The sequence below is a fragment of the Sebastes umbrosus genome, chromosome 16 (assembly GCF_015220745.1).
Source record: "Sebastes umbrosus isolate fSebUmb1 chromosome 16, fSebUmb1.pri, whole genome shotgun sequence".
NCBI lineage: Eukaryota > Metazoa > Chordata > Actinopteri > Perciformes > Sebastidae > Sebastes > Sebastes umbrosus.
In genome coordinates, this window is record NC_051284.1 from 11385028 (window position 1) to 11400893 (window position 15866).

Below are 15866 nucleotides of genomic sequence, written 5' to 3' on the forward strand. Positions count from 1 at the left end.
TCCAATTCACGGCATAATTGAGTTAATGGAGAGTGTTGAGTTGAAGTGTTGACCAGAAGCGCTCGAAAGTGTGAGTGTATGGGTTTTTATATGGTAAAAGTGTTGAATGATTGAAGAGTGTGAATTCTGGCCATCTGAGCAGCCACACGTTTGGAGCTGCAGCTTTCGCAGGTTATTGGGTGGTTACATGCCTCGATCAGGGAAGTGTGAAATAATATATTGCTGTAAAAGCTTCAGCTCCGAGCCCTCGCTGTTCACAAGCTGTTCCACATCTCCTCGTCCTCTCGGTCAGGGTTTTTCATGATGGACAACTATTTCAGAAAGAAGACTCAGGTTGCAATAGATCAACATTTTCAAGGAATAGTTTGATATTTTGGGGGAATATTTGTATCTGCTTTCTTGCTGATAGTTGGCTGAGAAGATCAATATCTCACTCATGCCTAAGCGTGGTATCAATCTTCTCACCTGACTCTCGGCAACAGATCAGATAAGTGTATTTTCCAAAAATATCAAACCATTCCTTTAATAATGGAGAATGATTTTGTCTGAATCCCACCTGTTGAGAAGGCTCTGAAGTGACTTTGGAGAAAGTAGCTTAATACCTAATAACTTCAAATGGAGTTGTTCTGCAGATGAGTCTGTGTTTTGAGAAAAAGGAAACAAGAAAAATGTGAATTTCTCTACAAATATCAATGAGGTGATAGTTTTATAAATATCTTTTGCTGTGTGTCTCGTCAAATAAAATCTTATCAAAGCCTTTCCTGGATGAACAGATGATGGTCTGGCGCTGACAGATGAGGATAATGGATGCTTTTAGACAGAGCAGGGACGGGGTGTCATGAAGAATCGCTGTTCCACAGGATGCTATGATTCATAGTGTGAGTCCGTGGTGAATGTGGCGAGTGTTACAACTGCCCCCATTAAGGGCCTCAAGATGGACTCAGAACAGGAAGTGGTTTGGGGAAACAATAATGGCCTTCATCGGGTCGACGCTTTAATGTCTCTTAAAATGCGGAGCGTTTCGGTCTTTCCTAGAATTTGGATGTGGAAAACGGGTCGTCATCCGGTTGATTTTAATGGGGATTAAGACCCTTCAGGGTGGGAAGTAGGGATAAAGAGAGAGAGAGAGAGAGAGAGAGAGAGGATAGCACGGCTGTATTGATTTTTTTGTCAACACACATCATCTCAGTTTTGATGACTTTGCTCCTGTTGTCTCAAATCCCTTGAATTACTCTAATAAAGCAATCATCTTCCACTAATCCTTTGAAGTGAGTCCAAGTGAAGGGTACATTTTTATGTGTGCGCCCAAGCTTCGTTGTTCTCTCGTGTATATATATAGCTTGTGACTGTCCGCGAGAGTTCGTCCATGTGGTTGCTGTGCTTTTCTACATGATTTTAACCAAGCAGCTATTTCAACAGGCTGAGGGTGTGCTGCTGACACTGTCTAGCTATAAGGTTGAGACTGTTGCATTAAAGCCGAGAGACATAAACATCTATATGGAACCTGTTGGGAACATGGAGGCTGTCTTGTCCTCCACAGAGTTTAAAACATATAGACTGGCATTTGCTCTTCCAATCCTCCATCCACCCACTCGTTCTGCCAGCAGCGCAGCGAGCGAATATGTTTCTACTGCTAGAAAAAGAATGACATGAATGCATGCATACAAATGCTTCTGTTGAGCAGGGTTATGGAAATAATGGTTAAGGGGATAAGATTATTAAGTGTTGTGTTTCTTTTTTAAGATTTTATTGGCTGGTGATCACAAGCTCTCCCGTCTTGTCCATGACACACTGATTCCTCTTTCTGTGTCACCACACTCCACCACCCACAAATACACACCTCTGCTTTGAACTTGAGGAACAGGCGCCAGTTCAAGCCAGTACTGATGGGTCATTATCGTCACCTTGCGGGTGTGAGTGTGTTGGAAAAGTGTGTCACAGCGGTGAAAAAGGGCGTCCTTGGGGTGGAGCTTTGAGGAAATGAGGAGTAATACCCTTTTAATAGATGTAATGGAGGGAAATTGCATGAAATTGTCTTCATTTACTCTTGTGTTTCTTCTTCATGGTCACCCCTGTACTGTAGTATTTATGTTACTCAGTTGCTAAGTGGAACAGAAAGGGTGTATTCGTGCAGCGGCCACTAAACCCGTCTGTTGCTCCACGTTCCATCTTTAGAAGCTGCATGCTGGAGGACGGCTTGCTTGGAAACACATTTGAGCGGAAAGACTGAAGTATTTAATTATTTGGCTGAATGCGAAACATAAATACAGTACACACGCTCGCCACACAGAGCACTTGTTGAAGTCCAGCGCGTGCCCCCGGACCGTACTCTTGGCAGTCGCTCATGGAACGTCGACCAGGCAACCGTCGGCCCGTTACAACCCTCTCTGACCATGAAAGAGTGTACAGTGTTAGTCAGCCGCTGGTCAGGGTCAGCGCAGGCAACCGAAAACTTAGTTTTCCGGTCACGCCATGTCGCTGGGACACAAGCGGGGCGGTTATGCAACTTGTTGCCATGACAGCTTGTTTTTTTTTTCATCCTCCAGTTTTGTAAGCATGAGCTCACATCCCTAAGACGCAGGGTGTTGAAGTGGTACCTTGTGTTCCTCCATCCCAACAAGTTAGGGAAACATTTTGCTAAGAACATTGGTTGGCCTTTTATTTTTAACTAGTCAAGGGGACATTTAGATGACAAATTAGGCAAATGTTTGTCTGTGTGTCTGTGTTTATCCAAGCTATACTGAGCACTGTGTGCGTGGAGTAAGTGATGCTCTGAATCAGCCTTAGCTTGTCCCTTCAGGCTTTTCGTCTGGCAGGGAAAAAGGTCTTTTTCCTCTTGAGGTGATGCATCAACTGCAAGCTGCCAGCGTCTGAAACAGACTGAAAAGCTGCACACACATGCACATCAGACAGAAAGAGTCACACACACACACACACACACACTCCATTTTTATGATCCCATAATGCCTTTAAAACATCAGCATACACTCAAAAGCTATTCTTTTATGCAATTACCCCTCTTGGTCTCGTGTCTCAGTTTAACCAAGAACTCGTATCGTCTTTGTCAAAAGTGCTGAATCGCCGGCTTCTTCAAACCCATGAGTTTCAGTACATTTGCTGCGATTGAGCCTCTCCGTGATAATTGCGGTGTTAGGCTGCACTGTGGCGTCTCCCACAGCCCCTCAACGCAGCAGTGGCGCTCTCCCCTCCAGAGACACACAGTCGCAACCAAAAACCCCCAAATGGCTGCCTGTGAGGCCGAGCTCAAACCTCACTGTTAATGCCACCAACAAACAATTACCCTCACATGGCTGGTCTGAAAGTTTGACTGATTTTACAATAAATTGTCCAGAATACATTACTCAAGTGACTCTTGTGGCTTTTCGAACTAAATAGATATCATCTGGACGTCTAGACCTGCCAGTCGACCCTCACCAATCCGCTCGTGTACACGGCCATTACGATGACTATTATGTGGATCAACTGCCGTCTATGTTGTCAAATGAATTCCTGAAAGGCTTAATTGTATGACATCTTTGCTCCGACGCTTGATCCATAGCCAAGCGTTTAGACTAATGGAACTGTATTGATTTGTGTGCTGTTGCTCAAAGTCTACCGCTCTCTCACACTCGCTTCCTCCCTTCCTCTGTTTACCTCCTTCTTCCCCTTTTCTTTCCTCCATCTAATGCTGCTCATCCCCCTTTTCTTTTATCTTTCTTTTATCCCTCCCTTCTTACCCTCCCCCCACAGAGGCTGGACATGCTGACCAGCATCTACTCCATGTCGCCCCCTGAGGGCGGCGCGTGGGACGGCATCAGCGGTGCCACGGACGTGCTGACGTGCGTCTACATGCCAGACGGCCTGACAGTCCAAGTTCCTGTCAGAAGGGACCAGACGGCCGCTGACCTTCTCTCTGCAGCCTGCAAGGTTGGGTTTGCGGCCAGTTTACAGAGAAATGATGACATGTCAACACAATGACAGAGCATTATTCTTGACAGTTGTTGCAAAAAAACAAAAGCTGTGATGTAATTTAGATTTAGTTGTCTGGTCAACCTCGTCTCCCACAAAATTACGTTCCCATGCAAGTAAACTTCATAACCAAAATATGTTTTTGAGGGAAATGTATTTTCTCCCAGATTAGGGTCACAGTTACACAGTTTTAAACTTATGATTAACGTTGTAAATGGAAACAAAACAAAAACGAGAACGCAACAAAACTACTTAGGTTTAGTAAATGCAACAAATTACTACGTTTCCCACGGGACACAAACACAGATCTCCTGGGGGAAATGTGTTTGTTGCGACTAGAGGACTTTCTCGCTTGTTATATCCGTTATTATTCAATCACATTTTTATACAACTAGACTCCGGCCATCACTCTCCGACTCCGTGGCAGAGTCCCTCATCCATCCTGGACTACTGCAATGGAGTCCTGTCCGGGGTACCCAGCAAAGCCCTGGACAGGCTTCAGTATGTTCAGAACTCAGCTGCCAGGGTTCTCACCCGCACTAGGCCCTGGCAGCGCATCACCCCTACTCTCATCCACTTTCACTGGCTTCCGATCAAGTCCCGCATCACCTATAAGTCACCCAGCGCCTTCAACACGGCCCCCGCCCTCTGGAACTCTCTCCCTCCTGAAATCAGAAATGCTTCATCCCTGGACACTTTCAAAAAAACACCTCAAGCACCACCTGTTCATCACGGCCTATGACCTCAGCTAACTCCATCTACCCATCACTCTTTTAATTACTTAGTTTTTTCCTCCGTTTTATTATTAGTATGATTTTGAGTGCCCTGTTTTGTAAAGCGTCCTTGTTTTTTTTGAAAGGCTTTGGTATATGGGTAAGCTATCAGCCTACGAAGGTATTTGTGATACGCAAAAGACAAACGTTATCTGCCACTAGAAAAAAATTCCTTCCGAATGTAGCTCAGAATGCAACTTAGTTGAACGGGAACGTAATTTTTAGGAGACAGGGCTGGTCTAGTAGAATTTTATAGTATTTCTTACATAATCCTGCCATTCATACTTAATGGTGAGAATGTCCTGTAATGTGGGGTCTAATCACACGTGAACACAAAGTTAATTTAAGTTAGAAATTCTCAGCTATGTCAGGTGTGGTCTTGTTAATGGTCTTGTTGGAGCATCTGTAGCAGCAGATCTAGTTATGTTACGCTCCCATGGGCTTGAAATAACACACCTATTCATCCAGTGTCTGAATTCACACAGTCCCCTAAGAATGACTGCACATAGATGAACACGCACACACACACAGACACACACACCCACACACCCACACACACCACGTTCCCTAGGGCGAAGCTTCCTTTTTTTGTTTACTGCAAATTGCTCATCACAAAGTGTAAAGTCGGTGAATAATTCACGCCTCGGCCACACGGCAGCTGTCTGACTAGGCGTCGGTGCGTGAAATATGCCGGATGATATTGTGCATGCAGGCCGCTGAACATTAGGGACTCTTGTGTAAACAGGTGAAACAGCTGGACGCGGGCCTGCACTGCCTGCGACTGCACAGGCGAGCGGGGCAGGGCGTGGAGGTTCGATACGTGGCTCCCAGAGAGCTCCTCCGCGACGTGGTGAGGAGGGCAAACATGCAAAATCACACAAAGATACACTGTGCTCTTCATTAACTGCTCTTTTGTTTAATGTGTATTGATGTATCACCCTTTAGGTCAATGATCAGCTGGAGGTGGTCCCAGGTAATGTGTTTACTCTGCACATGAGAAGGCCGAGCGGCACCGGAGACTTTGGTGAGTCGACAGATCTAGACCTCATGATCCTTTATGTAATCCTTCTGTCGATCTAACTCTCTTTGTTTCTCTCACTCCCACCAGGTTTTGCAATAACGGGACACATCGACAGCCAGAAAAACAGCAGGATTTTTGTCAGCGAAGTGCTTCCTGATGACCTGGCATTCAACGAAGGTGCCCGCTTGCTTAAGAATGGCACAAATAATCCTGAAACCACCAATAACGGGCATCACATGTGTGATCTGTGTGCTTTCTTTTCTGTAACATACTCGTCTGTGTGTTCCCAGGTCTGCGTCCAGGCGATGAGATCCTGGTGCTGAACGGCCGCTGTGTGTCGAGCCTGGACCTGACGCTGATCCAGACGCTGTTTGCCGAACAAGCGCTGCACCTGAGCCTGAGGCGGGACGGACCCATGCCTCAAACCGTGGCCTCCAACCACTGGACCCTTCCTCCCGAACACGACCAGGAGGTCCGCAGCAAGCACCACCGAGCCAAGTCCTCCTCAGGTGCTTAAATCCACGTGACATTAAACCACACACAAATGCTTGAACCAGCATGTAGATTCAGTCATTAGTGGGGATGTATTTGTACTAAGAGGTTATAGATTTTTACTTAATGGAAACACTTAACGGCACAATTGAAAGTGAAGTTGATACCGTTTAGTTTCAGTTTGTCGGACAGATGGCGAGAGAGAGAAACTGTAGCTTCTGCGAAATGCTTGGCACACCCATTGAGGTAGCAGTTTCTCAGTTCTGTGTACATTCGGTATGAAGGCACCAGTTTTACAGTGTTCTCTGGAAGCAAGCTGTGTCATTCTTCCTGTGAACAGCGTAGATCTGCCGCTGCTCAGAGTTAACGTTTTATCCACTTTTGTTGAGGTATATGTTTTTGCATGTATTACATCTTTTTGTTGTGTAATCAGTTTTTGGATTAGTTATATCCAGGTGCAGGTATTTATCTAAACCTAAAAGTAACTCGATGATCAGTTCCGGACATTATTTGTTGAGAAACTAGGTCGTTTTGTCACCTAAACCACAAAAAAAGCCACCAGTCTTCCGCACCAGTTAACATCTCAGTTGTGATCTCTACTTCCTCTAAAGAGACTATCTCTCTCTTCGCTGTCAAAAGTCAAAAGCAGTAGAAAAAAGCTCCAGAGGAAGTCTCACAGCTCTGCGTATCCTGAGGGAGAGGAAATCCCAGAAGGGGCTTTTGACCGCATAGGGCTCATTATCGCTCCGAAAGTATAGTATCCTGTCAGCTTGGTTTCATCTCGCTGCAGACGTGAGGTGTCAGAACTGAACAGTAAGGTCGTCCATGTCGCTGGACAAACATAGCTGATGCCCCAAGCCGGTAGAGATACATTTTGTTTGTTCGAGCGTCACTCTAAAAAGGTAAGGGAAATTCAGCTCAGTGTGGTATCGTCAAGTTTAAGATTTGGTTCAAATGGTCTCAGATTAGATCAGATTATAACCTCAATTTTAAAGTACAGTTATGGAAATTTGTGTTGGTGTTGTCAGGCAAGACCCAAAACAGGACATTAGGACATTTTAGGGCTGGCAAAATGACGATATATATTGTCAATATAAAAAATGTCTATTGTATATATTTTTCTATTTTGTTTCTATTGCGATATAGGCTAGGCTTTTTTTTCTTTTCTTTTTTCTATAATTTCACTTGACTGTTATGTTCATTTGGCAGGAACATAGTTCTTAAAATTAGAAAATACTTAGTACTTTCCATTTGTCAAGTATTTAATTCACACATGAGTGCACAAAAATAGGCTTTTACCATGTGGTTATTTCTTATAGACTATTTATTTATTGAATGTTCAGAAAACATGCTATTTCGTGATATATATATCGTTATCGAGATATGAAATAACCTGTATCGTGATAGAAGATTTTGGCCATATCGCCCAGCCCTAGGCCATTTTATTACTAAAAAGTACATAAACAAATTGGTCAGGAATGTTGTGCTGAGTGTGCAAGTTCTAAAAAGAGCAGAGAGGGACAAGTTTCATTTTTATAACAACTCTATGACTTGCAGACTTTATCACAGGATAAGATATGATGAGATATTCCTTAATTAGTCCCAAAGTGGGGAAATTTGCAGTGTACAGCAGCAAAGGGGATAGTGCAAAAAACAAGATGCATCGGTAAAAAACAGAAAACAACACGGTGCAAAAAGCAGAACCAAAGTGAAACAAAGTATGAACAATTTAAATAGAAGGAAATATAAAAATAGGAACAATATATACAGTATTGATTATTACCGGACTATTGACATGATTGTACAAGTGGAAAAATGATATGAATGACCAAAAATAAAATACTTCTGACGTTCTCCTTCAAAATGTGCAGAAAATGTGACGTCTTTTTATTGACTTCTGTCACTGTTTGGCATAAAAAAAAAAATAGTCAAAACAAACCTTCAGTTTGAGAGAAAGTATCCAGCATCATCTTAATGATTGTAATTCATTAGTGTTCCCTCCACTACAGCCGTAATTGAACACAAAGGGATTAATGACTTGAAGGCCTCATTACAGAGAGTGGTGTGATCAAAGCGCCTGCGGTTTCCTTCTCCGTCTCTAGAGGGCGTGTGATCCCAGGCAGGCTGATAAGGAGGCAGGGAGGTAAAAGCCGACAGTGGGGTAAATTAACGCTTGTCTGACACAAATTACATAAATGATTTCACGATGGCATTCCTTGAAGGAAACTGTGCGTCATCTGGATTCATTCAGCCTCATGCAAACGTACAAGACAAGAGAAATTCAGATCATAAGTAGGGATCTTTTTGTTACTCTGCCCCATCAGTCAGAGCGATGAGTGGCATCTCAAAAAGGAGAAGTTCAGCTCCACGGGAGGTCCAGAAGTTTTCTTTTGTTTCCTGCTGTCACGTTGGCCGGCCTCCCAGTCTACAATCAGGAATAAAAGTCTTTTCATGTGCCAACTGCTAGATAGTTTGTCCTCGGGACCTTGAATCTAAAGAGAAGTAGCCAAAATCTTGACATTTTTTTTCAAAACACTCAGTTAATCTGATCCTGTCAGGGCAGTTTATGTGCAAATATATATTTTATTACTATCTTCAAAACAGTTTTAGGGTCTTTTTAGTTAAACAATGAAAGTGATAACAGAGTCTTTAATTAGGATTGCCAAGTTTTTCTTTTTTTGGGATGACTGGATGCCATTGCCATTTTTAGACAGTAGACATATTTAAGTTCTGTGCGACTGGCAGGCGCCCGCGATGGTTTTAGACTATAACTAGCCTGCATTGTTTGTGTATTGTGGTCAGTGGAAGGATGTGCTTCGGCAAAAACCACTACAGTGCAGATGCAGCGATGAAAACACACACAGAGTGACGCTGAACCGAATGTTAAAAATGTCCTCTCTCTTTCTCTCTCTCTCTCACCAGATGTGTGTGCTGCAGATGATGGTGCCGAGTCCCCGTGCGTAGGACTGGAGAACGGTCACTCCCACTGCGCACACAGGCCTGTTCAGCACAGCAAGGTAGGAGGAGCTCCGGCGTGTCTCGAGTGCTAAAAAGAAAGTATTTCTATTGTCTCGTAGACATCCACGTCTCTCTCTCTCTCCTTCCAGGTTTTGTTTGTGCAAATAAAAGTGTGCACATTGTCGAGTGTGTATGTATATGTGTGTGTGTGTGTGAGTGCCCACCCACAGTGGCAGCTGCTCTCAGGCTTGTCAGAAACCAGACTGGCACCAATTCTTAGCATTACCATAATTAGGATACACCATCATAGCCACCGGTATCAACACAGCTTATTACTGTCATGCAGACAGGATGCAGACTGAGAGAAGGGGCTGTGTCACACTCCCACTGCCTCCTGCGCACACACACATATATATATATATATATATATATATTCACATGACGGCATGTATGCCCGTGGGCAACAAACACACATATCTATCATTATATTAAGAGCCACAGCAGTTTATTTAGTGAATATATTTAGGACAAACAGACATCTTCTTGCTTCTTGGTGCTTGTTTCTACATTCAGAGTCCTGGCTTTGGTCTCATATAGGTACCCTTGCAATCAACACAACACTTGAATTCCCTCTCATATCCGTTTTAGAGAAATATCCCACTCTGTAAATATGCCAAACGATTGCTGCTAATGATTCACGGCAGATTGCATGCCTATTTCTGTCCCGTCTGTTGTCGAATATCCGGTCAGGTTTTTGATATGTAAACCAACTTTATTGAAGTCATTAAACCGAGCATGAGCCCGGCCCCGTTGGGAACTACGCCTCAGCGCCGCGGTAATGGAATACGAGAGATGCCGGTGTTTATCGAGAGCGGTAATGAGTGTGTGTGGTCATCGCGCGAAAGAGCCGATGTGTGTTAATGATGTAGGCGGCGGCTGCAAGCCCTGAGAGAGGATGTGTGTGCGTTCATGTATATTCACCTTTCTTTTGCATCATTCAGCTAGTATTTTGTGTCCTTTTTTTTTAAGCTGCGGAGTTGTTGTCAACAATGTGAGTGCATGTTTGGCACATTTTTACCAGCATTATGTAATACGGGCTAAATGAAATGGGGATTAGGCAGTGATGTTGTGTTTATTTCATCAATGATTCATTGATAGTAAATCCAGGCCACATATCCAGAAAAGCATCTCTAATTGCCGCGGTTGCTGTATTCTAATTGCCTGTGTCGGAAGATGCCGGGCAGTATTTGACCCGAGGTCAGCCGGGAGGTGGATTAGAGAGGACAACTTGCCCTCTTCTTCCCTCTCTATTCGGGCTCTATTCGTCTCTTTTTGTTTGCCCGGCGACATGAGTCAGTCCCACTGCGCCGGGATCTGCACTGCACCACTGCTGCTGCTGCTGCTCAGCTCCCTGCCGCTTGTCTTGTACTGAGGAGTGAATGGAATATAGGTGTGTGTATGTGTGTGTGAGAGGGAGGGAGGTTTATAAATGTGTGTGCTTATGTCACTGCATACGTGCACATTTGAGGCACAAAAGGAGAAAATGCTCTCTGCCTCCGTCATCATGAGAATCAGCCACTGTGAAATACAAAAAAAAAAAAATCCCAGGGTGAGATATTGGTGCTGGTAAATCAGATTTTTTGCTGTCACGAGGAGCAGAATTTAATCACCGCACGGCCATCAGTTTGTTCTCTGGGGCGGGGAGAAAGAAATCACAGAGTCGCAGGGTAGAAAATCAGCCATGTATCAGCATACAGGCGCACACATGCGTGCACACGGCGGCGTTCTGAAAGTCGATAGAGACGGATGGAAAGGGAAGGACTAATTTCAAGCCTCTTGTCACACTTTGTAATCGGCCGCCTCACCAGACTGACTACCTTTTGATTAATTGGTCCGTTGCATTCCAATTTGGGCTTATTACACGAGAGAGATCTGTGTGTTTTTGAGCTGAAGTGCTTACCAGGCACAGTCACCAGTGTTGTTTACCATCCAGACGCTCATTGTGACTCCTGTGTTTGGGAGTTTTTGTAATGATACATTCGGCTATAGAGCGCCAGAGCAATTGGTTTAACGCAGTGTTTGTGGTGCTTATTATGAGCTTAACCAATCGATTGCGGACGTCAACTGAATTGGTCCCGGAAAACTCCCACGAGGGCCCCTCAAATTGAATTGATTTGACATGCATTGCGCTGGTGTAGTGAGGTAATGCAGTCATGAGGATGCATAATACTGAAGGCAAAATCAGAATAGCTCCATCCATTTTATTTATGCCTCACCTAATACCAACTAGTTTAGCAACTGAAAGGCTTGAATAGAGGGGATTTGTTGACTTGAAGGTCGTCAACACATTCACACGCATACATGGGAACACACACATCCATCCATCCATAGCGTACCAGGCGATCCCACCCAGTAGACAGATGGAAGGACGTGGGAAGTAATCTGGCATGGTCTGGTTTCACCACATGGCACCAGTTGTCTGTAGGGAGCTCACACACATGTATCCATGCACACATAGAGGAACATACCAGGATATTTTGAAAGCCCATACCACTCAAACGATTAGTCGGTTGATATATTGGAAATTGTATTTGATTATTGACTTATTGTTTAAGTCATTTTCAAAGCAAATATGCCTAATTTCACTGGTTCTAGCTTCTCTAATTGGAATATTTGCAGTTTTTTTCTTAATCTGCTATCATAGTAAACTGAATAACTTTGGGTTTTGGACAGTTAAAATATTTATTTAGGAAATTGTGATGAGCGTGTTTCACTTTTTTGTTGTTGTTATGCTTCTGTGTCGGCGACAACCATGGCCGGCGACATTATGTTTTCGGGTTGTCCGTCCGTCCGTCCGCACCATTCTGGTGAACGTGATGTCTCGGGAACGCCTTCAGCGAATTTCTTCAAATTTGGCACAAACGTCCACTTGGACTCAAAGATGAACTGATTAGATTTTGGTGGCCAAAGGTCATGGTGACCTCACAAAACATATTTTGGCTATTCCTCAAGATTTCATATGCTAATTATGACAATTTCACACAAATGTCTAACAGGATAAAAATGATGAAGTGATGACATTTTGGACAGACGTGGATGTAAACTGCAACTTTACTGGCATACAACCATGAGGTGGTAAATGTAGTTTACATTTTATAGACCATTTTGAGACCATTTTTTAGACCAAACGACGATTCAAATAATCAACAAAATAATAGTCAGGTTAATTGATAGTGAAAAAGAATCAAGTGTTGCAGCCCTACTTTGGTGTATCCCGTTAAACATGTTCCATGTAAAGCTGAAATTATTAGTCTGATTGATTAGGAGATTGACTGAAACTTTATTGCGATTTTGTATTATTGTCAAACTTAATGAAACACGATAATCCTGTTATTTATTGTATATTATCATCATGACTACTACTGCAAGGTTACTTTAACATCAAATTCTAATTCTAGTAAAAACCATGATATTCTTTTATTCTATTATAGTGGTCATATATTTTACACTTTGTAAAGTAGCCGGTAATGTCTTGTATTAAAGCAAAGGTTAAACAGTGGACAGACATATTAAGCCTCTTTGCTTTTGTCCAGACTAAATGTTTCAGTAAGAGCCTTTAAATGGACTTATGAAGAGAGCTATGACTGGAGCCGTCCTCTGTCTGGCTGTCAGTAAGAGAGATTAGGCTTGATTCCCTTGATATTAGTTTTTTTTAGTTATTATGCTTCTTCTCTGAATAAGAAGAAGGCATTAGTAGACTGTAACATTTGGGCTGTTTCTATTACCTCTTCCTCTTTCCTTCTGGTCTCAATCGTCCTTTTTCACCTCTTTCACTTGTGTGCGAGAGCAGTCTGAGAGGTGTTTTAACACTTTTTTAAAAATGTGTGACTAACAGAAAGTTGAATTATTCCGTTTCTATTCTCCTCTCTTATCATTGCTCCTAGACTTCAAAAGGATACGGTAGATGCCTCCGGATATTAGGTTGTATCATCTTCTTCAAACATGATCCCGTCTCCCTCGGAGCTACAACCATCCCCTTCCCAAATTTAAGAGAATCTACTTCTACACTGCGCGTGTGTCTGTGGGATGGGAGTGGGGGTGGGTAATTTAGGGAGGTGTGTGTATGTGTGTGTTATGACTAAGCCCATCAGTCGCCATATGGCCATGAGCAGGCTAATAATCTGGGCTTACAGCTGTCAGTACAGTTAATGCTAGCCTGCTCTCGTCAGTCCACTCCACTGTAAACAAGTTGGAAAGACAGAGCTGGAGATAAAAACTTAAAAAAGAAGGAGCGACGGAGGGACCAATAGGGACCCGGATCCAACATGACCCAGAACAGGCTGGAATGACCGCATCGGTGGTGCCTGGCACCGCCGTGGCCGTAGCCATGCCAATTGTAGCCCCGACGGCGAGTGATGAAGATCCTCGGCCGTGCCTCTACCTCACCACCTTAATGGAGCTCTTTATGCGGGACCAGTCGCCCGCCCAGGCCCTCTGCTCCCTCCTGGCCATGTGCTGGTTCTGGCCGTCCGGCTGCGAAGCCGAGGAGAAGGACCTGTTCCTGGGCTCCGTGCTGCTCAGTTTTGGACGCTTCCTCAAGGACAAGCTGGCCTGCCTGGCTCGGGACATGGCGGCCTGCCTGTCCTGCGGGAGAGACGTCAAAGGGGACAAACAAACGGTAACTAGTGTGGGCTGATGTGCTTCTTGCTTGTGGGAGGTTTTCACAGAGGCAGCTGATACTATGAGTCTTCACACTTAAGCTGCGAACGTTCACACAACTCCCACAACCTTCTGTGTGTATTTGGTAAAAATATCTCCATGGATGCAAATCTGGAGTAGTTTTTATATTCCGAGAGTTAATTTGCCTTATTTGCATTTTATTAGCACTTTAGCCTTAATTTTAAAGGTGCTTTGTACGATATTCAGAGCATTAATATGGCAACAAACAGCTATTTGCTATGTGAAGATATAGAGAAGTAACGTCTACCTGAGCAGAGAATGAAGTCGCTCTCCCTCCATGTCCGAGCTTCTCCATTTGTTGACATAGCAGGGCCGGCCACCTATGCTTTGGTAGCCAATTTTAGCACGTTAACTGTGATTGTGAACATGGTAAACATTGCATGCATACATTAGATGTATAACATCAGGATGTTAGCGTTGTCATTTGGAGCATGTTAGCATGCTGACTATTGCAGAGCTGCTAGCGTGTCCGCAGACTATTAGTCTTCTTTTCTACATGTTCGTCCCAGCGAGCCCTCTCTACTCAGCCCTATCCTGGTGATCTTTAATTTAACTGTTCACTTGCAAGATTTATAGTCTAGGCAGATGGGGGTAAGTCAAAAGGTCACGGTGTTACTTTTTGCTCCGTGTCTTCTGCCTTTATCGCTCTCCATGATGTTATCTCAGCAGTATGGGCTTTATTAGAATTAACTGTATGGGTCTGACTAGCAGTAAGTCTTTATGGGTGTGTATTTGCTCTCAAACTCACCTTCTGTGCCTAGTGGGCCTATTATCTGTTAGTGTCATGTCATTTTTGGCAGTTGTACGGTGCGAATAGTTCAGGGTGCTTCGGTTGCTTCTGAATCACCCAGATTGAGCTTTTTTCCGAGTCAGGAAAGGGGAATGCAGACGTGTTTGTCATCAAGCCACGTTTAAAGTTGGCAACAAGCATTTCCACTTAACCTTTCATTTAGTTTTAGGCGCCTTGGAGGAGTAAGAATAGCGTATAGTGCTAACGTTACTTTGCCTTTGTACTGGCAGTCATGCAGCGGAGTGGCTCTGAATAGCCTGGGGGACCCAGTAGAATGGGTGCTTTAATCCAAAGCTGGCTTCATTATTAAAACACACTCCTCTCCCAAAGTCCTCCGAGACTTGGCGGAATAATATTTGTTTAGGATGAATAATAAAAGGCGTAAATGGGCTTGAGTGGAGCGCGACGGGACCAGCCCGCCCGCTCATCTTCCTCTACCCTCCCCTCCACTCTGTTTGATTTATGAGCACGCGTCTGCTTTTATTGAGCTTTGAAAAGAAGATGGCATCATGGCACTATAGCCCACTAACATGGCAAATGAATCACTGGCCTGCCTACCGGCCACAGGGCCTCCCCACCTCTCTCTCTCTCTCTCTTTCTCATAGTCTCATAGTGTCATGACAAGGCTGTTTCCTGTGAGGGATGGACAAAGCCATCCCCAGGGACACGCCTGTATTTCATCCCCTCTCCTTCATCCTCTCCCTCCCCACGTTTTTGTTTGTTTATTTCGGCTAAGATGGGGGCCTCTCTGCTGGTGAAGCGCGAGGCTTCTCCTTTGATTTGAGCGGCGTTTCATCTGCGAAGCAGACTGAGCTCTGTACATAATGGCTCCATTGGAGCGTTAAAAGGAGATGGAGACGGTGTTTAGTGTTTATCTCGAAACCTCCCAGTCTGACGGAGCTGAGCTGTGTTTTTTTTCATGCCAGTGTTTACACCCAACACTTGGACAACACGAGTATTGGAATATGACACAAATGAGTCTGAATAATATTTAGTGTTTGTATGTGCCAAAAAAGGGGGGGCTAAAATCCTGCATGGTAAGTGATTACAACCAGCAGTGAGGATCATGAGCATGGAGGCCTTCAAACTAAGAGCTTGTTGGGTTGTCTAACATTATCTGGAA

General features: G+C 44.0%; 1 protein-coding gene across 4 annotated transcripts in view; it reads left to right on the plus strand.

The window, feature by feature from the left end:
- Positions 1 to 15866, plus strand: part of tiam2a (TIAM Rac1 associated GEF 2a) — a 108733-nt gene that overhangs the window by 73615 nt on the left and 19252 nt on the right. For all 4 annotated transcript variants that reach the window (XM_037746296.1, XM_037746295.1, XM_037746298.1 and 1 more), the window contains 6 exons: positions 3751 to 3927; positions 5488 to 5592; positions 5688 to 5766; positions 5851 to 5940; positions 6054 to 6272; positions 9178 to 9272. In XM_037746296.1, the coding sequence (XP_037602224.1) occupies positions 3751 to 3927; positions 5488 to 5592; positions 5688 to 5766; positions 5851 to 5940; positions 6054 to 6272; positions 9178 to 9272 (765 nt within the window). The remainder of the gene's footprint in view (positions 1 to 3750; positions 3928 to 5487; positions 5593 to 5687; positions 5767 to 5850; positions 5941 to 6053; positions 6273 to 9177; positions 9273 to 15866) is intronic.